This window comes from Rhinoderma darwinii, chromosome 3 (genome assembly GCF_050947455.1).
Source record: "Rhinoderma darwinii isolate aRhiDar2 chromosome 3, aRhiDar2.hap1, whole genome shotgun sequence".
NCBI classification, from domain to species: domain Eukaryota; kingdom Metazoa; phylum Chordata; class Amphibia; order Anura; family Rhinodermatidae; genus Rhinoderma; species Rhinoderma darwinii.
In genome coordinates this window covers 353342568-353367711 of record NC_134689.1, presented here as the reverse complement: position 1 = coordinate 353367711, position 25144 = coordinate 353342568, and the positions used below count along the sequence as shown (strand labels likewise).

Genomic DNA, 25144 nt, shown 5'->3' with positions numbered 1-25144 from the left:
CAGACAGTGATGGTTTGGGGGCCATATCATCTGCTGGTGTTGGTCCACTGTGTTATATCAAGTCCAGAGTCAGCACAGCATCCTGAAGGACATTTTCCAGCACTTCATGCTTCCCTCTGCTGACAAGCTTTATGGAGATGCTGATTTCATTTTCCAGCAGGACTTGGCACCTTCCCACACTGCCAAAAGTACCAATACCTGGTGTAATACCCACAAAATCACTGTGCTTGATTGACCAGCAAACTCGCCTTACCTAAATCCCATAGAGAATCTATAGGGTATTGTCAAGAGGAAGATGATAGATACCAGACCCAACAATGCAGACGAGCTGAAGGCCGCTATCATACAACCTGGGCTTCCATAACACCTCAGCAGTGCCACAGTCTGATCGCCTCCATGCCACGCCGCATTGATAACACCTCAGCAGTGCCACAGGCTGATGCCATGCCATTGATGCAGTAATTCATGCAAAAGGAGCCCCGACCAAGTATTGAGGGCAGATACTGGACATACTTTTTAGTAGGACAACATTTCGGTATTAAAAATATTTTTTTGAAATTTGGCTTATGTAATATTCTAATTTTCTGAGTGACTTAAATTTGGGATTTTCATTAACTGTTACCATAATCATCAACATTACAAGAAAAAAATTCTGGAAATTTATCACTATGTGTGTAATGAATCTTTAGAATATATGAGAGACACTTTTTGAATTGAATTACTGAAATCAATTAACTTTTGATGTACTGAGCTTTGTTCTGGTGCTGTATATATGCACTGCGCTTGGTTCTGGTGCTGTATATATGTTCTGATCTTGGTACTGGTGCTGTATATAAGTTCCTAACTTTGTTCTGGTGCTGTATATATGTACTGAACTTTGTTCTGATGTTGTATTTAGGTACTAAGCTTGGTTTTGGTGTTGTATATATGTACTGAGCTTGGTTTTGGTTCTGTATATATGTACTGAGCTTGGTTCTGGGGTTGTATTTATGTACTGTGCTTGGTTCTGGTGTTGTATTTTTGTACTGAGCTTTGTTCTGGTGCTGTATATATGTACTGAGCTTTGTTCTGGTGCTGTATATATGCACTGAGCTTTGTTCTGGTACTGTATATATGTACTAAGCTTTGTTCTGGTGCTGTTTATAAGTTCCTAGCTTTGTTCTGGTGCTGTATATATGTACTGAACTTGGTTCTGGTGTTGTATCTAGGTACTAAGCTTGATTTTGGTGTTGTATATATGTACTGAGCTTTGTCCTGGTGCTGTATATATGTACTAATCTTTGTTCTGGTGCTGTAATTATGTACTGAGCTTGGTCCTGGTGCTGTATATATGTGCTAATCTTTGTTTTGGTGCTGTATTTATGTACTGAGCTTGGTTCTGGTTCCGTATTTATGTACTGACCTTGGTTCTGGTGCTGTATTTATGTACTGAGCTTGGTTCCGGTATTGTATTTATGTACTGAGCTTTGATCTGGTGTTGTGTTTATGTACTGAGCTTTTTTCTGGGGATGTATATATGTAATGAGTGTCACGTTGGGTATGTGGACCCACTGGGCTGTACCGCCTTGATGGTATGGCAGCTGGCCAACAGGACACAGGTTATAGTCTATTGTTCATATAGTGTACCTGTAGTAGCTCAGACAGTAGCAAGACAGGCTCGGTTGGGACTAGGCAGCAGGCAGGCGCCAGGCGTGGAACACAGCATAGAACGACTTCAGCTCAACACGGCACTTGACCAGGATAGCGCGGGATACAGGTTACAGGTAGCAGGAACGGGAAACACTGGGAACTGGAAAACACTTAGGAGACCATTTGCATAGACAAAGTAGGATAACGACAACAAGGCTCAGGCATTGCCAGAAGGGGCACAGCCCTTCTTATAGTCCAGGGTGCTCTGGGAGCAATCAGCTCAATCTCCTACCTGTGTGCGACCAGGCTCCTTGTCTATACTGAGCTCATGAGCGCACCCTGGTGGTCACTGTGGAACAGGATGGCCGCATGTGCAGACCTCTCCAGAGAGAAGGGTGATGACCAGATGGAAGGAGTTTGTGGTCAGCGACCACAGATGTTACAGTATCCCCCCTCTTACGCCCCCTCCTCTTGGGACCAGAACGAGAGAGAAACTTTTTAATGAGGGTAGGAGTATTGAGATTCTCTTCTGGCTCCCAGGACCTCTCCTCCGGGCCAAACCCCCTCCAATCCACTAAATAAAACGTTCTTCCTCTTACTTTTTTAGTGTCCAAGATCTCCTTAACCTCAAAAGTATCTGATGAACTACTGGGAGCCACTACAGGAGTGAAAGTCTTGGAGTAGCAGTTCAAGATCACAGGCTTCAAAAGGGAGACATGGAAGGAGTTGGGGATCTTGAGGGTAGGATGCAGCCGAAGCTTGTAGGAGACAGGGTGGATATGTTGCAAAATCTCAAAGGGTCCAAGAAACCTGGGAGCAAACTTGTACGATGGCACCCTCAGCCGGATATTCCTAGAGGACAGTCAGACCTTAGTACCTGGAACAAACTGTGGAGGCTCTCGTCTTCTTGTGTCTGCCTTTCTTTTCATGCGGTCGACAGCCAGCAGAATAGAAGATCGAGTCTGCTGCCAGATATGTAGGAAGTCCCTGAATGCAGGGACATCTGCAGGTACCTGGGACGTAGTGGAAACAGGGAGAGGTATTCGAGGGTGTTGGCCATAAATGAAGAATGGGCTCTTAGCCGTGTACACACTAGTGTGGTCATTGTAGGAGAACTCAGCCCAAGGAAGCAGCTGCACCCAGACATAATGCTGCCTGGAGATAAAGTGTTGTAGATAGTTCTCCATAATCTGATTTATTCTCTCGACTTGATCATTGGATGGGGATGGTAGGCAGAGGAAAAGTGTCAACTTCACACCGATGAGTACGCAGAGGACTCTCCAGAACTTTGAGGTGAACTGAACCCCCTGAACCAACACAATATGCAGAGGAAAGCCGTGCAGACGGAAGATGTGTTGGACGAAGAGATTGGCTAGTCGGGAAGTGGAAGGTAGGCCGGTCAGTGGAACGATAATGACCCTTCTTGGAGAATCGATGCACCACCACCCAGACCGGACTGCAACCAGCAGAGAGAGGCAGGTCCATGAGAAAGTCCATAGCAATATGTTGCCAGGGGGCATCGGCCACAGGCAGCAGCTGGAGCAGGCCCGCTGGTTTGGAGTGGGCAACTTTATTTGCTGCTCACACCGTGCAGGAGGAAACAAAGTCAAAGGCAACCAGAACTGACGAGCGATCAAGTCTCGGGTCTTACGGGCACCCGCGTGCCCTGCCACCCGCGGAACTGTGTCCCGAGCAGAGGATTCTTCTTCTGTCTGCCAGACGCACAAAAGCCCTCCCCGGGGTGAATGTCTCTAACTTGCAGAGGGTTGACAGGGATGATTCAGGACCGATTAATGATCTTCTGTGGAGACTCCATAGCGTCCTCTGTCTCGAACGACCTGGACAAGGCATCGGCCCTCACATTCTTGCCGGCTGGACGGTAGTGGAGCTCAAACTGGAGCCGTGCAAAGAACAGCGACCACCTGGCCTGGGGGGGATTCAGTCATTGGGCCATCTGGAGATAACTGAGGTTCTTGTGGTCCGTGAATATCAAGATGGGATGAACTGCGCCCTCTAATAGATGTGTCCACTCCTCCAGAGCCAACTTGATGGCCAGTAACTCCCAATCCCCAATCGAGTAGTTGCGTTCTGTGGAAGAGAAGAGCTTGGAGTAATAGCCACATACCATTGACCTGCCCTTGGAACCTCTCTGGAACAGGAGTGCACCAGCACCGACAGAGGAGGTGTCCACCTCCAATGAGAACTGTCGAGAAACATCTGGATGATGGAGGATAGAGGCTGATATGAAGGCACTCTTCAGGCTATTAAATGTGGCTTCCTCTTCTGGAGTCCACACCTTGGCATTCATGCCTTTCTTGGTGAGGTTAGAGATAGGAGATGTCAGTGGGGAAAAGTTTGGAATGAACTGTCTGTAGAAATTTGCGAATCCCAGGAAGCGCTGTATGGACCTCAAGCCTTGAGGGCGTGGCCATGCCAGAACGGCCTTTACCTTTTCAGGATCCATCTTGAGACCTTGATTCGAGATGATGTAGCCCAGGCAGGGTAGAGCATCTTTCTCAAACACGCACTTCTCCAACTTGGCGTACAGACGATTTTCCCTTAACCAACCGTAGCAAGACTTGTCGGACATGTCTCTGATGAGTCATTGGATCCGGAGAAAAAATCAAGATGTCTTCAAGACAAACCACAACACATACATAGAGGATGTCACGGAAGATGTCATTAACGAATTCTTGGAAGACAGCGGGAGCATTACACAGACCAAAGGGCATTACTAGATATTCATAGTGTCCGTCACGGGTGTTAAATGCCGTCTTCCATTCGTCACCCCGGTGAATCCGGATTAGGTTGTAAGCCCCACGCAGATCTAGCTTTGAAAAAATCTTGGCTCCGCGTATGCGATCAAACAGTTCAGAAATCAAAGGCAACGGATACCTATTTTTTACCGTGATCTGATTGAGACCCCGGTAGTCTATGCAAGGACGCAGGGAACCATCCTTTTTCTTGACGAAGAAGAACCCGGCTCCTGCCGGGGAGCAAGACTTTGGTATGAAGCCCCTCTCCAAGTTCTCCTTAACATAGGCGGACATGGACAGAGTCTCTGGAAAGAAGAGAAGATATACCCTACCACGGGGAATGAATGCACCGGGAACTAGGTCGATAGGACAGCCATACGCCCGGTATGGAGGCAGCAACTCTGCCTCTTTCTTGCTGAAGACATCCGAAAGTGCAGAATAATGACCAGGCAATCCTGCCAAGAACTGAGGCAGAGGAGGCTGAGCCAAACGAATCTGTACCAGGCAACGGTTGAGACACTCAGGACCCCACTGGAGAACCACTCCAGAATTCCAGTCCAGGGCTGGGGCATGTAGTCGCAGCCAAGGCAGACCCAGCAGCACAGGATTGACAGCTTTAGCCAGGACAAAGAACGAGATGAGCTCGGATTGGATGGCTCCTACTTGGAGCCTCAGCGGCTTGGTCACAGCTACAATTGGGTCTGGCAGAGGTTTTCCACTCACTGATGCAACCATCAACGGTCTCTCCAGAGGTGTTGTGGGCAATTGGAGAAGATCCACCAGGTCTCTACGAATGAAATTAGCAGCAGATCCAGAGTCCAGATTACTCAGAGAATCGATGCATTTTTTCGCCGGACACTATGGTTACGGGAATGGAAAATTTAGACGAAAGACCTTCTTTACCCAGGGTTGTCTCTCCCACCAACACTAGGCTCTGGGGCTTTTGGGGACACAGACGCACAAGATGGCCTCCGAGGCCACAATATAGAGTCCCGAGGTGCGTCTGCATTGTCTCTCCTGGGTAGACAGCTTAAACTGGTCCGTCCTCACAGACTCCTTAGGAGGATCAGAATCTGAGAAAGCAGGGGTTGCTGCAAAGTAGGAACCGGACTAGGAGTCCTCCCTCCCAACGAGCTTCTTGGAACTATTCTAGGATCGTTATATCAATCCGGGTGGCCAGAAGGATGAGGTCATCCAGGGTAGACGGTAGATCTCGGGCAGCAAACTCGTCCTTAATCCTAGGAGACAGTCCCTGCCAGAATGTAGCCACCAGGGCCTCATTGTTCCACAACAGTTAACCAGCAAGGGTGTGGAAGTGGATGGCGTACTCGCCCACGGATGTGTCTCCCTGGCGTAGGTTCAGCAAGGAGGCGGCTGCAGACGAGACTCATCCAGGTTCCTCAAACACCGTGCGAAATGTCCGTAGGTACCCCTGGAAGTCACAGGTCTCAGGTCCTTGTCTCTCCCAGATAGGGTTCGCCCATGCAAGGGCCCTGCCAGTGAGAAGAGAGAGACGATGAAAGTGACCCTTGCACCATCAGACAAGTTAGCCCTTGCATACAGGCTAAAGAGGATCTGGCGCTGGTTCAAAAATCCACGGCATGTCCTCGCGTCTCCATCATAGCGTTCAGGAAACAGCAAAGAATATTGGGGATCAGCACTGCCAGGAGGTGTAGTTGGAGGATCAGTACTGCCAGGAGGTGTAGTAGGAAGAACGTTAGCTTGCACCTCCAGCCGAAGTGCAAAAATGTTCAGTGCCTGGAGGAGTTGGTCCTGTCGAGACCGAAGGTCTAGCATATCTGCCCGCATCTCCTGTGACATCATCATGGTCTTGGATTGACCAGCGGGGTCCATGGCCTGAGCCTACTGACACATTGGGTATGTGGACCCACTGGGCCGTACTGCCTTGACGGTATGGCAGCTGGCCAACAGGACACAGGTTACACGCTATAGTTCGTATAGTGTACCTGTGGTAGCTCAGACAGTAGCAAGACAGACTCGGCTGGGACTAGGCAGCAGGCAGGCGCCAGGCGTGGAACACAGCACAGCATGACTTCAGCTCAACACGGCACTTGACCAGGATAGCACGGGATACAGGTTACAGGTAGCAGGAACAGGAAACACTGGGAACTGGAAAGCACTTAGGAGACCATTTGCATAGACAGACTAGGATAACGACAACAAGGCTCAGGCATTGCAGGGAGGGGCACAGCCCTTCTTATAGTCCAGGGTTCTCTGGGAGCAATCAGCTCAATCTCCCACCTGTCTGGACTGAGCTTGCGAGCGCACCCTGGTGGTCACCGTGGAACAGGACGGCCACATGTGCAGACATCTCTGGAGAGAAGGGCGTCGACCGGATGGAAGGAGTTAGTGGTCAGCATCCATGGACGTTACACTGAGCTTGGTTCTGGTGCTGTATTTATGTACTGAGCTTGGTTCTGGTACTATATATACACGTACTGAGCTTGGTTCTGGTGTTGTATTTATGTACTGAGCTTTGTTCTGGGGATGTATATATGTATTGAGCTTGGTTCTGGTGTTATATTTATGTATTGAGCCTGGTTCTGGGGATGTATATATGTATGAGCTTTGTTCTGGTGCTGTATATATGTACTGAGCTTTGTTCTGGTGTTGTATTTATGTACTGAGCTTGATTCTGGTGCTGTATATATATACTGAGCTTGCTCCTGGCACCGTATCTGTGCATTATCCGGGAGAGTTGTCGCGGTTTACTGCGCACGCCGCACTGTCCACAACCCTTCTCATGTACACAGCCTAACTAAATGGGCTGAGCACGCTTAGGATATTTTATGTGCACATATAAACTACCATTCAAAAGTTTAGGGTCACTTAGAAATGTCCTTATTTTTGAAAGAAAAGCACAGTTTTTTTCAATGAAGATAACATTAAAATAATCAGAAATACACTCTATACATTGTTAATGTGGTAAATGACTATTCTAGCTGCAAATGTCTGGTTTTTAATGCAATATCTACATAGGTGTATAGAGGCCCATTTCCAGCAACCATCACTCCAGTGTTCTAATGGTACACTGTGTTTGCTAACTGTGTTAGAAGGCTAATGGATGATTAGAAAACACTTGAAAACCCTTGTGCAATTATGTTAGCACCACTGTAAACAGTTTTGCTGTTTAGAGGAGCTATAAAACTGACCTTCCTTTGAGCTAGTTGAGAATCTGGAGCATTACATTTGTGGGTTCGATTAAACTCTCCAAATGGCTAGAAAAAGAGAGCTTTCATGTGAAACTCGACAGTCTATTCTTGTTCTTAGAAATGAAGGCTATTCCATGCGAGAAATTTCCAAGAAACTGAAGATTTCCTACAACGGTGTGTACTACTCCCTTCAGAGGACAGCACAAACAGGCTCATACATTAGAGTCATTAGAGTCTCTAGTTTGAGAAATAGATGCCTCACAGGTCCTCAACTGGCAGCTTCATTAAATAGTACCTGCAAAACGCCAGTGTCAACGTCTACAGTGAAGAGGCGACTCCGGGATGCTGGCCTTCAGGGCAGAGTGGCAAAGAAAAAGCCATATCTGAGACTGGCTAATAGAAGGAAAAGATTAATATAGGCAAAAGCACACAGACATTGGACAGAGGAAGATTGGAAAAAAGTCTTATGGACAGACGAATCGAAGTTTGAGGTGTTTGGATCACACAGAAGAACATTTGTGAGACGCAGGACAACTGAAAGATGCTGGAAGAGTGCCTGACGCCATCTGTCAAGCACGGTGGAGGTAATGTGATGGTCTGGGGTTTGCCTTGGTGCTGGTAAAGTGGGAGATTTGTACAAATTAAAAGGGATTTTGAATAAGGAAGGCTATCACTCCATTTTGCAACGCCATGCCATACCCTGTGGACAGCGCTTGATTGGAGCCAATTTCATCCTACAACAGGACAATGACCCAAAGCACACCTCCAAATTATGCAAGAACTATTTAGGGAAGAAGCAGGCAGCTGGTATTCTATCTGTAATGGAGTGGCCAGCGCAGTCACCAGATCTCAACCCCATAGAGCTGTTGTGGGAGCAGCTCGACCGTATGGTACGCAAGAAGTGCCCATCAAGCCAATCCAACTTGTGGGAGGGCCTTCTGGAAGCATGGGTGAAATTTCTCCCGATTACCTCAGCGCCAAAGGTCTGCAATGCTGTAATTGCTGTAAATGGAGCATTCTTTGACGAAAGCAAAGTTTGAAGGAGAAAATTATTATTTCAAATAAAAATCATTATTTCTAACCTTGTCAATGTCTTGACTATATTTTCTAGTCATTTTGCAACTCATTTGATAAATATAAAGTATGAGTTTTCATGGAAAACACAAAATTGTCTGGGTGACCCCAAACTTTTGAACGGTAGTGTAGGTCTATACGTAATGGGTGAGTTTAATATAATGTGTGGGTAAGTAGGTATGTACGCCTATGTAATTATATACATAGTGTGGCAATCCACACTAAAACATTCTGGACAGGGCATTTTTTTTATTTAGAGTCCACTTTAATGTAAGGGGTATTTTATTTTATTATTAGAATCATTTTCAATGGAGCAATACACCGCAAAACAGAGACTAAATTTTGGATTTTCATTAACTGTTAGCCATAAATCTATATAATATATGAGTTTCACTTTTTGAATTGAATTACTGAAATAAATTACATTTTTGATGATATTCTAATCCATTGAAAAGGACTAGTAATGCCTGACAGATAACCATTTATGTATCCACTCCTGGCTTTGGTTAAAATAAACAGCACCAAAAACTGCAGGTGTGAATTTAGACTAAATAATGCGTAATTAATATGTAATGAAACTTTCTACAAGCTTCTAATATATTTTGTGTTCAATCCTGCATCACTTTCAACCTATCTGTTTGCTGTCAGTGGTTGAAAATATTAGGCCTCATTTATCAAAACTGGCTTTGTTGTCCATACAACCATAAAGCTCCGCCCTCATTGATTTCACTACTTTGGAAAGCTGCACTGTGATTGGTTGCTATGGGCTACAAGGCCTGTATTTATACTGGTTGCTGTTAGGAACGAGACTAGTATTTCTGTTAGGCAGTTTTAATAAATGAGGATCAATATTGTTTTACATTAAGAAGCTGAAACCTGTACAGACCTAGTCCTGCTCATGTAGCTGAGAGGTAGAAACATTGGAGGAAATATATCCAAAGTGGTATAAAGAAAAAGTGGAGTAGTTGCCCATGGCAACTAATCAGGTTGCTGCTTTCATCTTCCAAAAGCCCTGATCTGATTGGTTGCCATATGCAAATATGCCAATTTTCCTTTGCACAAGTTTTGATATGTAGTGGATCCAATCTAGACAATTGCATGTGAACTAATTATATCAGTAGCAGCAGAAATCTCTCTCCTGTCCTGATAGTCTGCTACAATGTATAAGTAAAGTACAGTATCAATGTTTTGGGTTTGTTTTGTTTTTTTTTACTAACTACTTACCCCTGGGATTACATAATCTACAGTATGTCTTCTCAGAATTCATCTGTATGTACAATCGGCAGATAAGACATAAATATACAAATTCGAGACCAGAAGTGGTTTAATTTGTATGGACCAGGGAGTTTACTGGTCTATCCACATGGACTATCTTGTAAAGATGTAAAGATAATTCAGTAAATATGGTCAAATGCATAGAAAGAATTTTATATTGAGAAGCACAGAAAATATATACCTACAAAACATGACGTTGAGAAAATGTACTTCTATAAAGCCTAAGGCTGGATTCACACGAGCATGTTCGGTCCGTAAAGGACGGAACGTATTTCGGCCACAAGTCCCGGACCGAACACAGTGCAGGGAGCCGGACTCCTAGCATCATAGTTATGTACGACGCTAGGTGTCCCTGTCTCTCCGTGGAACTAATGTCCCATACAGAAAACATGATTACAGTACGGGACAGTTGTCCGGCAGCGAGGCAGGGACTCCTAGCGTCGTACATAACTATGATGCTAGGAGCCCGGCTCCCTGCAGTGTGTTCAGTCCGGGACTTGCGGCCGAAATACGTTCCGTCCTTTACGGACCCAACATGCTCGTGTGAATCCAGACTAAGGGTGGATTCACATGAACGTGTATTGCGTCCGTGCGGGCCGCGTGGTTTTCACGCGCCACGCACAGACCAATAAAAGTCTATGGGGCAGTACAGACAGTCCGTGCTTTTTGTGCAGCGTTTGTCCGCTGCGCAAAAAGCGCGACATGTTCAATATCTCCGCGTATTTCGCGCATCACGCACTCATTGAAGTCAATGGGTGCGTGAAAACCACGCAGGTCGCACGGAAGCACTTCCGTGCGAACTGCCTGTTTCGCGCACCAGCTGTCAAAAGGATGAATGTAAACAGAAAAGCACCACGTGCTTTTCTGTTTACAAACATCCAAACGGAGTGTCTTTGAGATGAGCGAACCCGGACAACCGAACCGAACTTCACCGGGTTCGGCCGAACTCGTTTTGGCCGAACCCGGCAAAAAAATTTCCGGTACGCGACGTCAGAAGATAGTCACTGTCCAGGGTGCTGAAAGAGTTAAACTGTTTCAGCACCCTGGACAGTGACTTCCGATCCCAATATACATGAACGTGTAAAAAAAAAAAAGAAGTTCTGACTTACCGAGAACTCCCGGCTTCTTCCTCCAGTCTGACCTCCCGGGATGACAATTCAGTCCAAGTGACAGCTCCAGCCAATCACAGGCCAAGCACAGGCTGCAGCGGTCACATGGACTGCGGCGTCATCCAGGGAGGTGGGGCCCGATGTCAAGAGAGGCGCGTCACCAAGGCAACGGCCGGGAGGGAAGTTCTCGGTAAGTACGAACTTTTTCTTTTTTTTTAACAGGTTTCTCGATATTGTGATCGGCATTCACTGTCGAGGGTGCTGAAAGAGTTAACTGGCGATCAGTTAACTCTTTCAGCACCCTGGACAGTGACTGACGTTGACTAGACTCATCTCTATGATGGCGGCTGCGCGAAAATCACGCAGCCACGCATCATACACGGATGACACACGGAGCTGTCAAGTGTTTTTTGCGCGCGCAAAACGCCGCGTTTTTTGCGCGCGCAAAAACGCAACGTTCGTCTGAATAAGCCCTAACTGTACTGAAATCGAATTAAGAAAAATATACCACCCCTCCCCTTCACCAAAAGCCACTAGTGACTAGCATTTCTCCTTCAATGTTATAGGCAGGTGCATGGGAACCCCACTCTGTAATGACAACCATCAGAAGTGTGCATTTTCAAGAAACAAAAAGGTTACGATAATCATGGCCATTGTTTTGTCCCATGGGTCTTCTCCTATCTTCCCTGGACTTTCCATGCTCTATAGACCACTACAGTATACATTGCCTCCCCACTCACCATTGAGACTCTTAACAGTTGGTCCTCCTTATCTGCTTTGCCTCGTAGAAGTTGCTATACCTGCTACTCTGGTAGTACTGCCTAAAAATAATTAGATAGCCTTCCAGTATGTCAAACAGCAGTCTAGATCTCAGCTTTATCGACCTTTGTGATTGTAACATGTAACAAAGGGGTTTTCCAAGACATAACACTTGTGAGACCCCAACAAAGAGGCAGTGGCGAGTGTAGCTTTGCCTGGTACTGCAGCACAACAACACTCCTGAATGTTGCTGAACTTTAGCACCATTTACAGTCACACCCATATGAAAAATATACTATTCCCCCTATATGGAGACCCTAATATATCCTTGTAGCATCATAAACAATTAGGCTTCATGCCCACTTCAGTCTTTTTCTTCAGGGTGCTAGCTGTTTTTCTGACGGCTAGCACCCTGCCCATTCATTTCAATGGGGCCATGCACACTACAGTTTTTTTGACGGTCCCGTTGCTCCGTTCCGACAAAAGTAGAGCAAGTCCTACTTTGGTCCGAGATTCCGTGACCGTGAGGCCCATGAAAATCAATAGGGCCGTCAAAAAAACTGAAGGCACACGGAAGGCATCTGTGTGCCGTCTGTGTGTGATGGAGCCGTTGCCTAGCAACGGGCAGGCAGAAGTACATTAGAGATATTACACTAATCGGCAGCCACTTATCTCTATCCAGCACTAATAGAGAGAAGCGGCGGCTGCTGATAAAAATAAAATAAAAATCAGTTCATACGTACCCCGTCGTTGTCTTGGTGACAAATCCCTCTTCTTCCTCCAGTCCGACCTTTCTGTAGGATGCGGCAGTCCATGTGGCCGCTGCAGCCTGTGAATGGCTGCAGAGGCAGTCACGTGGGATGAAGCGTCATCCCTGGATGCCGGCCTTCTGACGTCATCCAGTTCGGCGTGACGGCCACTACAGCCTGTGATTGGCTGCAGAGGTGACATGGGATAAAACGTCATCCCAGGAGGCCGGATAGGAGGAAAATGCAGGGAGTTCTGGGTAAGTATGAACTTATTTTTTTATTTTTTATTTAATTAAAATTGTATTTTGCGAGCGCCGAGCATGGTCATTCTTCAGCGCTGGTCACTGTCCAGGGTGCTGAAAGAGTTACCACCGATCAGTGCAGCCCATTAACTCTTTCAGCACCCTGGACAAGTGACTAGCGTTGAACAACCCTGCTCTTTCAGCACCCTGGACAGTAAGTACCATGCTCGGCGCTCGGAAACGGAAACAAGGAGTGCACACGGGAGTGCACACGGAAACCACTCGGTCACTAAAACGGGCACACGGATCCATTAAAAACGGCCGCTAAAACGGTGAAGGAAGTGTGCACGAGGCATTAGAATAGGATATTATAGATTGAGACACTGGGACCATTTTACTGCAAAGTGCTTTATTCCATAGGGAAAGGACATTGGACAAGTACTGTAAATCAGTATTCCCTGCTGCAAAAATTCACATTTGTTAGATAGAAAACCACACAGACATGACATATAATTCAGAAGCTCAGCACATATAATTTAGCAGTATTACAAAACACAAAACATTTGTCAATGCATCAATGCACAGGCCCATTATACAACTCATATCCCTTATCTAAATACAGCAACATCAATTTGGTAATGTGTCTCTAAAGACTTACTATGGCATCTAGTGCTCCTACAGGTGCTGGTAGTGACCCCCAAATATCCCTGATACTTCTGGTTGTCGGGTTTGTTCATATTTATAGTGGAGATGACATGCCAGGGACCCGGAATAAGAATATTATTTGGAGACCCTTATGCATCTTGGATTAATAGTTGGAACTGTTATGGCATGGGCTTTACAGTCATTTTGTTCCTGGCTCATGTCATAACCTTACGTAATACCTGGCTCATTCTCTTGCATGGAGATTATAAGTACCATCCTTGGGTTTGGTATCAAGACCCTCACTGCTGCATACACTAGATTTTTTTGTGCTTTTTATTTATTTTTTGCATCATTTAAAAGGTTCCTCTACCTCTGGAAGTATTGTACTGAAGGAATGAGGAAATTAATGGCAATTTATAATATTGAGTTATAAATGGCATAATGTCCATTAATAATATGAACAGTCTGAAAATATAACTCCCTGCAGTTACCCTCAATATTTGACAACAAGTTATATATTGCTGTTAAATGAGTTGTCTAATTAAGTCAACCCCTTTTTAAATAGAAGCTGGCCCGGCAAGCTGATCGCCACATGTCTGGCTTCCGTAACTACTGGCCAATCAGCTCTTATCGCCAGACTAAACCATATCTGGCCATAAATTCCACCAGCAGGGGAAAAGCAGCATTACATGGCGGGCATTGAAATGAGTGCCAGAGCAGACGTCCTCATGCAAGTAGGGCAGGGGTTGTCGTCGTGAGGCTTCATCAATAACATCAATAACAAAAGCCCACAGCCCGTCCACAGATATCAGGGAAGCAGCAGGGAATTTTATATCTCTCCTGGTGCTAAGAAGAGCAATTTTGTACATAATACAATACTTAATGAATTGCTATATAAGCAATTCCCTTATACATTCTGTAAAGTACCTACAATGGACGTGCTTGCTAAAACACTTTTCATCATGACAAAAACAAAACTTTATTTACACCTTGTGCTTCTTAACTTGGTTTTAAAAAATTATCATAATTACCCATAAGCCTTTGATACGGGCTATAACAGTAGGGATAGGAAGCCATTGGTTCCACATACATTCAAATGGTTTGTACAAACCTTTCGGTAATTTGGTCAAATGCTCTTTCAGCATAGAAAAACTTGGTCCATTTCTGTATTGCTACTGGCCTAAGGAAAATATGACGTCCCCTAATTGTCCTATTCTAGCCCTAGTGTAAGGTGATACAAATTCAGCTTTAAATACATTATACAGAGGTCACGTATTCTAGTCTGGAAAGAATGTACTACTACCTGGGTGACCGTATAACTGGAAGCCTTACAATACAGTGGAGTTCCCCTGCAGTAGAAAGGTTAAGCTGAATGTAGCGTCATTGCATTAGTATTAAATATCTTGCTTGACTCCTTCCTTGGTGTAGGGCCAAGCAGAGGAAGGATCTGGCGCATTTGATCTCAGCTCATTCACAAATAACAGTGGTCTGGGTTTACATGGTTGCAGGAGTGTAAGCCATATCATGCAATTGTTGCTCAATAAGCAGGCGGAGCGATGTGTACCTGAAACACAGGGAAAAAAATACAGAACATAAGAAGAAAAGTACATCAGGTACATGCTACAAATACCGCCAACATCAATTCTATTGAAGTAGCAATCACAGACATTATTTGCTGTACACCTTGAAAAATAAATAAATATATACAGTATATATATACCAGTCCTTCTCAATAAATTAGAATATCATCAAAAAGTTAATTTATATCAGTAATTCAATTCAAAAAGTGAAACTCATATATTATATAGATTCATTACACACAGAATTATCTGTTTCCAGAATGTTTTTCTTTTAATGTTAAAGATTATGGTAACAGTTAATGGAAACCCAAAATTTAGTCTGTGTTTTGTTAATGTATAAATCTGAAGTGTGCTTAACCTTACAATCTTTTTCTTAAAAACCAGTAACATAAGTAGTTTGGAGTGTTTTACTTGATAAGTCATATATGGTTCCCTTCTCTTATTAAGAAACACTATCTATTCCTCCATAGCTTTATTGGCTTCAATGGATATAACATGGTACCAATATAGGAAACAGTAGAATATGTTGAGTATTTGAAATATGGACTGCATATTGACATACAGAACTGATAGAAATATGGCCGTGTGAATAGATACGTAGAGTAACATTAGCTCTATATCCAGCACCTCAAAAATATGGAACTCATACACGAGTAAATAAGATCATGTGAACAAGGTTTAATAAACGTATGAACATAAAATACATTAAAAGAAATAAAATAAGAAGTCTGAAAGTGAATTATCCATCTGTTATAGAAGCAACATACTGCTAAGCCATGCAAATTATCAATATATCCTCTACAGAAGAAGCAATATTACGTAGATAAATTAAGGAGTATTTCCCTCTAAAATTAAAGGGGTGGTAACCTTTTTTTTGTTAGAAGGGAATCCAGAAAATATTCTGATCAGAGGGCGTCCTGCGTCTAGGAACCCCAGCGATCAGCTGTAATCAGCAGGGGAACATGGAAATAAGTGTTTGATGCCCCTGCAGCACCACCACAGTAAAAATTAAGCATTACATTGAAATCAAAGGGCTGTTCATGTAATGCATGGTTGTGTCAGGTCCTCCAGAGTGAGAGACGCTCTGTAGCTGCTTCCACAATGGCTATTTGAAGTTATGAATGCGGTACCCCCCTCTATTAACTCAGAATTCCTTATTAGGGTATTTGAAAATAGATTATCTAAACCAATCAACTGCAAGTATAAGGCCTTGGGGCTCACATGTCACAGATTTTGTTGCGGATTTGACGTAGATCTCACCTTTTTTCATTGCAAAGGTGAATATCTGTGACAAATTTGCCACGTCTGAACTCAGCCTTATATTTCTTCCAGGGAAATCTAGGTGAACCAAATATGGCTGCCATTACAACTCCTAGTTTCACTAGAGTCCTGAACACCAAATCTGCCTAATTATACAGGAAGAGGGGAAACATCACTGCATCAGTGTATGGGCAAATATGTCGCTCAGGACTAGAAAAGCTGGCTGATATGGCAATGTTCACACAACGTAGAATCCACGCCTAAATCCTGAAAGAATCCTGAGCGTGTGAACATATTCTAAGAGCGCAGTTTGAAAAAATCATGGCAAAAAAACAGGATATGACCTCATTGCATCAATTTAACAAAAAAAAAAAAGGACAATACATAAGAGAAATATAGATAATTTTTTACTTTAGGCATAAATGCTCTCTTTTTTTTTTCTTCCTACAGCTGATTTCTGAGGCTCAGTATATGCAGCTATGTAAATGTTAATGTGCCATAACGCAGTTTTTGATTGGATAATAAGAAACACGGTACAGTATTTCATTGACGCATTTTCATGTGTACAGATGTTAAAGTTGCAGGAAATCCTGACTTTACCTCCTCATCAGTTTGGCGATTTCTCTGTCTTCCTCTTCCTTGAGCTTTTCAATGAAACTGCTAAGAACAGGCATTTCAAACTTTATATACTGCGCCACCTAAGAAATGCAGAGTTACATATAAGTACAGTAGTTATACATCCTTATTCTCCCTATATAATACAGTGGTTGGTCTGTCTCCCAAAGGGAAGAAAAAAAAAGACAAAAAATGGGGGAGGAACACAAAAAGGATAAATGAGCATTTCCTGCCACCCCATGCCCCTATGTACATTATCACCACATCTCTGCCCAGTGGGACCTATATGCCCACTAACTGATGGGGCATAGTTTTGACTATCTCTACAACCCTTATAAGGGTATGTTCACATGCAGAGTTTCCAGGCGTATTTTGGGGCGTAAACGCCTCGAAATACGCCTTAAAAAATGCCTACAAACATCTGCCCATTGAATGCAATGGAAAAAACTGCGTTTATTTCAGACGGGGTGTTTTTTTATGCCGCTGTTTTTAAAAAACGGCGCGTAAAAAGATGCCCCGTAAAAAGAAAGAGCATGTCACTTCTTGGGTCGTTTTAAGAGCTGTTTTTCATTGTGTCAATGGAAAAACAGCTCCAAAAAACGCCTCAAGAAACGTTTTCGGCTACAAAAACGGCTGAAAATCAGAGGCTGTTTTCCGTTGATAACAGTTCTGTCATTTTTAGCCAGTTTTGATTTTGCGTGTGAACATACCCTAACAGTACTGACCACTGCTGTAACACATTGCAACCCATCACATCACGGCTCATTTGTTATACAAGCTACATTTATGGTTTAGCAAAGAATCTTACATCATAAGTGATTTCTTCTATTTGATCCTTCTCCATAAGAAACACTTTGGACACTTGTTCACATGGACCTTGCAGAATCCGGGCAATGAGTGGATAATCCGAGTCTTTTAGTTTGCTTTTCTCTGTAAGGGTTAGGATGGCAGGACGAAGAAATCTTGTTAATGCATGATATATGCTTATATAAAGCGTATCTATGTACTGTGGAGCTTGTGGGCCAAACCAATATTCACAGAAAAGAAACCTCAATATTAATATTGATTAGTGGAATATTTTGTGGAGTGGCGTCCATCAACTGATCCGTTCCTTACAGTCACATTCACAGGTGGCAAATTTGTTGTGGACCGATAAACAGCACAATGTAAGTGAATGAGGTATTTCAAAACCACATGCAGAAAAGGTCTGTGTGAATTTGAAGACATGTTGCACATATTCAAATGTATGCTCTATTTTGTTGTGACTTCCTGGTGGAAATGCTAAGGATTTCACTCATTGAAATGAAAGAAATCCAATAAATCCAAGACATGAAAATAAATGCAAATTTACGCATGGATTTTTCATGCCACACATTGGAAAAAAATTGCACCATATTGCCCCCGTGTTAAGAAACGGTAACCAACTGATTTAGTAGGGTGTATTTTGTCATTCAACTATTTCTTTTGTTTGGATAACTAAGTACAGTAGTTCACCTGCAGTCCCATGAAAAACCAGAGATAATACAATGGGAGAGATTTGTCAACACTAGTGCAAAAGAAAATTGGAGGTTTACCATTGCAACCATTTAGATTTCAGCTCTCATTTTTCAGGCCCTTTTTAAATGAAAGAGCAATTTGATAGGTTGCTATGGGCAATACTCTACTTTTCTTTGCACCAGCTTTGAAACATTTGACCCATTGTGATGTCACAAAACATTGCAACAAATTACAAATTCAACAGTAACGGATCTGTACTGTAAATCTCTGCAATGACGGCGGAACTGATCACATGTCCTCAGGGCCGGCCTTAGGGGTGTGCGACCTGTGCGAGTGCACATGGCGCTGCGCCCTCCCAGCATGTAGGGAGCGTCACTGGGCTCTGTGTAATATCAGGATAGGGAGAGAGACAGGTGAGCTTTACTCTACCCGCCACTCAGTCCCTGCCTACTTGCACAGCCCGTCCTAGGCGACGGCGTATAACTGGGCGACGGTCCCTATGCTCAATATGTGCACGACAGACAAAACAAGACAGGGTACACAGAAGCAAGGGAAGTAGGGCAGTTTCCCACGGCAACACCGCGACCAACAGAGTAGTGGACGAGCCGAGTCAAACCAGGAGTGTACGTGGTAACAAATGCAGAGCAGGAGAATAAGTCAGTCAAGCCCAGGGCAATATAAAGCAGAGGTCAATGGTAACAGCAGAAACAGCAGAGCCAGGAAACAGGAGAATCACAAGCAAAGGACAAGCAGCAAATGAAGGTATAAGTAGACCAAGGGCGGGAGCTAGAACAGTCTGGCCAGGCTGCGATAGACTCTCCCACTCCTCAGCCTACCAGCCTGAGTGGTAGCAGATCGAGTCAATCTAGCATACCTAGGAACAGATGCAGGCTGATTAACCAAGGGCGTCGACACAGAAGCTGTGTCAGGCAAATCCTTTACAGTACCCCCCCCTTTTATGAGGGGCCACTGGACCCTTCCTAGGTGGACCTGGCTTGTTGGGGAACCGAAGGTGGATCTTCCTGAGCAATAACCCGGCGTGAACATCCCGGGCGGGTACCCAAGTCCTCTCCTCAGGCCCGTATCCTCTCCAATGGACCAGGTACTGGAGGGAGCCTTGGACCATCCTGCTGTCCACAATCTTGGCCACCTTGAATTCCACCCCTTCAGGGGTGAGAACAGGGACAGGAGGTCCCCTCGAGGTAGCCAAGGACGGGGAGCAGCGTTTCAGGAGGGAGGCATGGAACACGTTGTGTATTTGAAAAGACGGGGGTAACTCCAGCCGGAAAGAGACAGGGTTAAGGACCTCAATGACCTTGTACGTCCCTATATACCGGGGAGCACATTTTTTGGACGGAACTTTAAGGCGCAAATTTTTTGAAGACAGCCACACCACATCCCCGACCACAAACAAGGGGTTAGCAGAACGTATTCTATCTGCCTGAGTCTTTTGTATGCTCTGGGACGCCTCGAGGTTCTTCTGAACCTGGGCCCAGACTGTGCACAGTTCCCGATGAACGACATCTACCTCGGGATTGTTGGAACCACCAGGGGAAACGGAGGAGAACCGTGGATTAAATCCAAAATTACAGAAGGGGGAGACCCCTGACGAGTTACTGACCCGGTTATTGAGGGAAAATTCGGCGAGTGGAATGAAGGAGACCCAATCATCTTGGCAGTCAGAGATAAAACACCTTAAATATTGTTCTAGAGACTGATTAGTCCTATCAGTTTGGCCATTAGTTTCAGGATGGAAGGCCGAGGAGAAGGACAGATCAATCTCCAAATTCTTACAGAAAGCTCTCCAAAACAATGAAACAAATTGTACCCCTCTGTCAGAAACAATATTGACAGGAACCCCATGGAGATGCAGGATGTGTTTGACGAACAAGGTAGCTAATGTCTTGGCATTGGGTAGTTCCTTGAGGGGCACAAAGTGGCACATCTTACTGAAGCGGTCTACTAAAACCCACACCACCGACTTGCCTTGGGATGGAGGCAGATCGGTGATAAAAATCCATGGAGATATGGGTCCAAGGTCTCTGGGGAATGGGCAAAGAACATAGTAAGCCCGCTGGTCGGGACCTGGGAGTCTTGGACCTAGCACAAATTTCACAAGCGGCGATGTAGGCCTTAACATCTTTAGGCGACCCAGGCCACCAATAGGTTCTAGAAATGAGGTGCTTGGTACCCAGGATGCCTGACCAAGGCCGGGAGCTAGAACCGTCTGGCCAGGCTGCGATAGGCTCTCCCACTCCTCAGCCTACCAGGCAGAGTGGCAGCGGATCGAGTCACCCTAGCAGACCTAGGAACAGATGCAGAAGCTGTGTCAGGCAAATCCTTTACACTCTGCCTCTGCTCTGTCCTCTGCTCCTCATTACACACACAGATGAAATAAGAGCTGAGGAGCAAGAGCAGAAGAGGAAGCTCCTCCCACAGCCCATCCTGCAAGAAGCCTGTGAGCCTGTCAGCAAGGAGAGATGGTAAGTGCCTATGTATCTCTGTGTTTGTTTGTGTATATGTTCCAGTATGTGTGTGTATATGTGTATGTAGATGTCTCTAAGTTAGTGTGTATATATGTATGCCTCTGTGTGTATTTCTATATGTGTGGATATAGCCAGGGCCGGCCCTAGGATAGATTGCGCCCTGTGCGAAATGATCTTTCGGCGCCCCACCCCATCATTAAAAAAAATGCCCCATAAAAAAATGTAATGCCCCTTTAGTGCCCCCATACAGTATAATAATAATATATTACAACTTCTTCAAGGACACAGTATTTTGTCCTCTAATTGTACCCACTCTATTATGCCATCTGTAGTACCCCTACACAGTATAATGTCCGCTTAGTGGCCCCCACACATTATAGTGCCCCCCTGTAGATTTTGTCATACAGCCTCCCTGTAGACAGTGCCATAATCCCCCACCTCCTTTTTGTAGATCATGCCATACAGCCCCCCACACCTCCCCCTTGTAGGCAGTGCCATACAGTCCCCCACCTCCCCCTTGTAGACAGCACCATACAGTCCCCCACCTCCCCCTTGTAGATTGTGCCATACAGTCCCCGCACCTCCCCCTTGTAGACAGTGCCCCCAAACATAAACAAAAATTGTACTCACCGAGGCTCCGTTCCCACGACGAACTGAGCTGCTCCATGATGGGACCCTGTAGTCTAGTACAGAGTTTCCCAACCTTTTCGGACTCGAGGCAGCACTGGAAAAACAAAATTTCCTCAGGGCCCCCCTACCAAAAATTGTTTGGAGAAAGACAGAAAATGGCTAAGGACAAGCACTCCACTCGTATGGCATGTTCACACACATTTTTTGTAAGGCAAAAAAAATCTGCCTCAAAATTCCTTCAGCAACTGACAGCGTTGTGTGACCTTTTTTTTGGGTTTTTTCTTAAGCTGTTGAAGCGAATGCAAAAGACGCAGGAAAAAAAGCTCCAAACGGGCACGGCAGGTATTTTCTGCCTCCTATTAATTTTAATTGGAGGTCAGAGGTGGAAACCACTTGAAGACCATCAACACCCCACTCACAGTAAAATGACCATCAGCCCCCCACTCACAGTAAAATGACCATCAGCCCACCACTCACAGTAAAATGACCATCAGCCCCCCACTCACAGATTCCCTCTGTAGGTAGCGCCACACAGCCCCTTGTAGGTAGCGTCACGCAGCCCCTTGTAGGTAGCGCCACACAGCCCCTTGTGGGTAGCACCACGCAGCCCCTTGTAGGTAGCGCCAGACAGCCCCCTTGTAGGTAGCGCCACACAGCCCCTTGTGGGTAGCGCCACACAGCCCCCTTGTGGGTAGCGCCACACAGCCCCCTTGTGGGTAGCACCACACAGCCCCCTTGTGGGTAGCACCACACAGCCCCCTTATGGGTAGCGCCAGACAGCCCCCTTGTAGATAGCGCCACACAGCCCCCTTGTAGATAGCGCCAGACAGCCCCCTTGTAGATAGCGCCACACAGCCCCCTTGTAGATAGCGCCACACAGCCCCCTGTAGGGAGCGCCACACAGCCCCCTGTAGGGAGTGCCACACAGCCCCCTGTAGGCAGTGCCACACAGCCCTGTGTAGGGAGTGCCGCACAGCCCGCTGTAGGGAGTGCCGCACAGCCCCCTGGTTGGTAATGCCCCAAAGCTCCCTGGTTGGTAGTGTCACACAGCCCACAGCCCCCTGGTTGGTAGTGCCACACAGCCCACAGCTTGGTAGTGCCACACAGCCCATAGCACCCTGGTTGGTAGAGCCACACAACCCCCTAATAGGTAGTGCCACACAGCCCCCTGGTTGGTAGTACCACAAAGCCCACAGCCCCCTGGTTGGTAGTGTCACACAGCCCTTAGCCCCCTGGTTGGTAGTGCCACACAGCCCACAGCCCCCTGGTAGGTAGTGCCACACAGCCCACAGCCCCCTTGTAGGTAGTGCAAGAACTACAAAATGACCCTGATAGCTGGCGGGCAATAGACATTCAAAAAAGGACAACTATGCAGGAGCACACAAAATACCCAGCTTTCCCAGCTATCAAATAAATGTGTGGAAATTAACTAAGATATAACTTTTATTTAGTCTGAGTAAAGGATTAATCCTTTTAGCTAGATTAAATAAACGTTATATCTTAGTTTATTTCCACACTTTTTTTTGATACCCGGGAAAGTTGGTTATTTTGTGTGCTCTTGCACAGTTGTCCTTTTATGTAGGTAGTGCCACACAGCCCACAGCCCCCCCTGTAGATATCAAACCCGCCCCCCTTCCAGTATAGATAGCGCCACTGTAGCTCCCTGAAGGAGCGGAATCCCCGTGTGGCCGTGTGATCCCCGTGTGATTCCGATCCTGGAGCGCTGCTTGATGCCTCTGTCCATATATGGACAGTGACATCAGGGAAAACTCCTGAAGCGGAATCCCCGCTCACAGCGTCTGCAACGCTGTGACCGGGGATTCCGCTTCAGGAGTTTCCCCTGATGTCACTGTCCATATATGGACAGAAACATCAAGCAGCGCTCCGGGAGCGGAATCCCCGGCCACACGGGGATTCCGCTCCTTCAGGGAGCTACAGTGGTGCTAATAGATAGCAGAGCAGGGAGATATCTGCCACTATAGCAGCCGCAGCAGCTGCTAGCGGCGCCACCGCCCTCATGCCCGATGTCACCGCTAGCAGCCGCAAAGTGAAAAAGCGCCCGGATGGTAAGGCGACTGCAGTTAGTGTGTGTATCCCCGCTGGTAGTTGCAACGGCGCGGGGATACACACACTCATTGGCGCCCCTCTTGCAGTGTGGTGGCTGGCACCCTGTGCGACCGCACTGGTCGAACATATCTAAGGCCGGCCATGGGTATAGCTATTGGAGTGTGATATCTGTGGTGTTACATAGGACTGCAGGTGACATCTACTACATTATTTTCACTGTGTATATATGGGTATGTATGCGAATGTGTATTTGTGCTTGTATATATCTGCCTTTTATGTATTTGTATATGTTCCTGTCAGTGTATTTATGTGTGTGTGTGTGTGTGTGTGTGTGTGTGTGTGTGTGTGTGTATATACAGTATGTGTATGTATGTCTATATATTTACCTTTATTTATGTATATATTCCAGAATGTGTGTGTGTATATATTTGCCTGTTTGTCTAAACATGTCCCCCTATGTATGTACAGTATATATGTTCCAGTATGTGCGTGTCTATATATGTGGCTAATTTTTGGTTTGTGGAGGGCAGCAACAGAGAGTCCCGCACAGGCCGCCATCCAACCTAAGGCCGGCCTTGCATGTCCTCATATTTAATGAGCAGGTATTGTTCGATTTGTGACCACAGACTTGTTACAGAATAAACAATCACTCCAAGACTGGTTCATGATGAACGTTAGAATTAAGAAACAACTTAAACTACAACTGGATGTAACATTTCTAATCATAGTTAGGCCAGGCCAAGGGCTAAGAAAATGGACACCAATAGGACACCAGTATGACCAATGTCACTAACTGAAGGATAGGTAAAAAGATGAAACAGTATTGGAAGACCATGGGGCAGATTAAGGAGGTGTTTGCAGTGGGCCACATATATGGGAACCAGCGCAGATTGCAACTATTTTGCTAGAGAAGATGAGAGAAAGAGAAAAATTATCTTATTGGTTTCTACGGGAAGCACCACAACTTTTTCTCTGAACCGTATTTTATACATGAGGTTTATTGATTTCTTATGGCAGTAGTATAATTCCTTATCTAATGAGAAAAAATAGGATTTTACTTCAAACTCAAACTACTGGATAATAGGTTGTTTAGAACAGTTGTAATATCCATCTCTTACCTCCACTTGTGTGCACTATATAAAGGGCAAACTCGGAGGCAGAATTCTCAATCTAGGATTTAATTTAAAAAAATGACGTTAGTAAACAACATGTAAGTTAAATATATATTGTGCAATCGTGTTCAGATACAAAAATGTGCTTTAGGCCCTGTTCCCAAAGTGCAGATTTGCTACTGATTTTTCATACATTTTTCAAGACAAAACTAGGGATGGAACTTAGCAGGAGAAATATGTAAAGGAAAAAATGTAAAATCCAATTCTGGTTTTGATTTAAAAAAAATGCATGCAAAATCTGTGATAAATTTGCACCGTTAGAACAAGTTCTAAAAGTGGATGTCTTAACATGCCAAACCTTCTTTAAAAGGAAGATGATCCAGCAATCAGCTGATCACAACGAAACCGGCTTCTGAAATCCCTTGAGATCAGCTGTTATCAATAAGGGAAGGTATGAAGGTGACCATGTAATACACGGCTAGGTAG

General features: G+C 45.2%; 1 protein-coding gene across 1 annotated transcript in view; it reads right to left on the bottom strand.

Annotated features, from left to right (window-relative positions):
* Positions 1-13158: 13158 nt before the first annotated feature.
* RASSF2 (Ras association domain family member 2) overlaps positions 13159-25144 on the bottom strand; it is a 59074-nt gene continuing 47088 nt past the window's right edge. Inside the window, exons 8-11 of the mRNA XM_075855343.1 lie at positions 24665-24716; positions 17675-17796; positions 16852-16949; positions 13159-14975 (exon numbers count right to left, since the gene is read on the bottom strand). Coding sequence (XP_075711458.1) covers positions 14906-14975; positions 16852-16949; positions 17675-17796; positions 24665-24716 — 342 coding nt within the window. The 3' untranslated portion in view covers positions 13159-14905. The remainder of the gene's footprint in view (positions 14976-16851; positions 16950-17674; positions 17797-24664; positions 24717-25144) is intronic.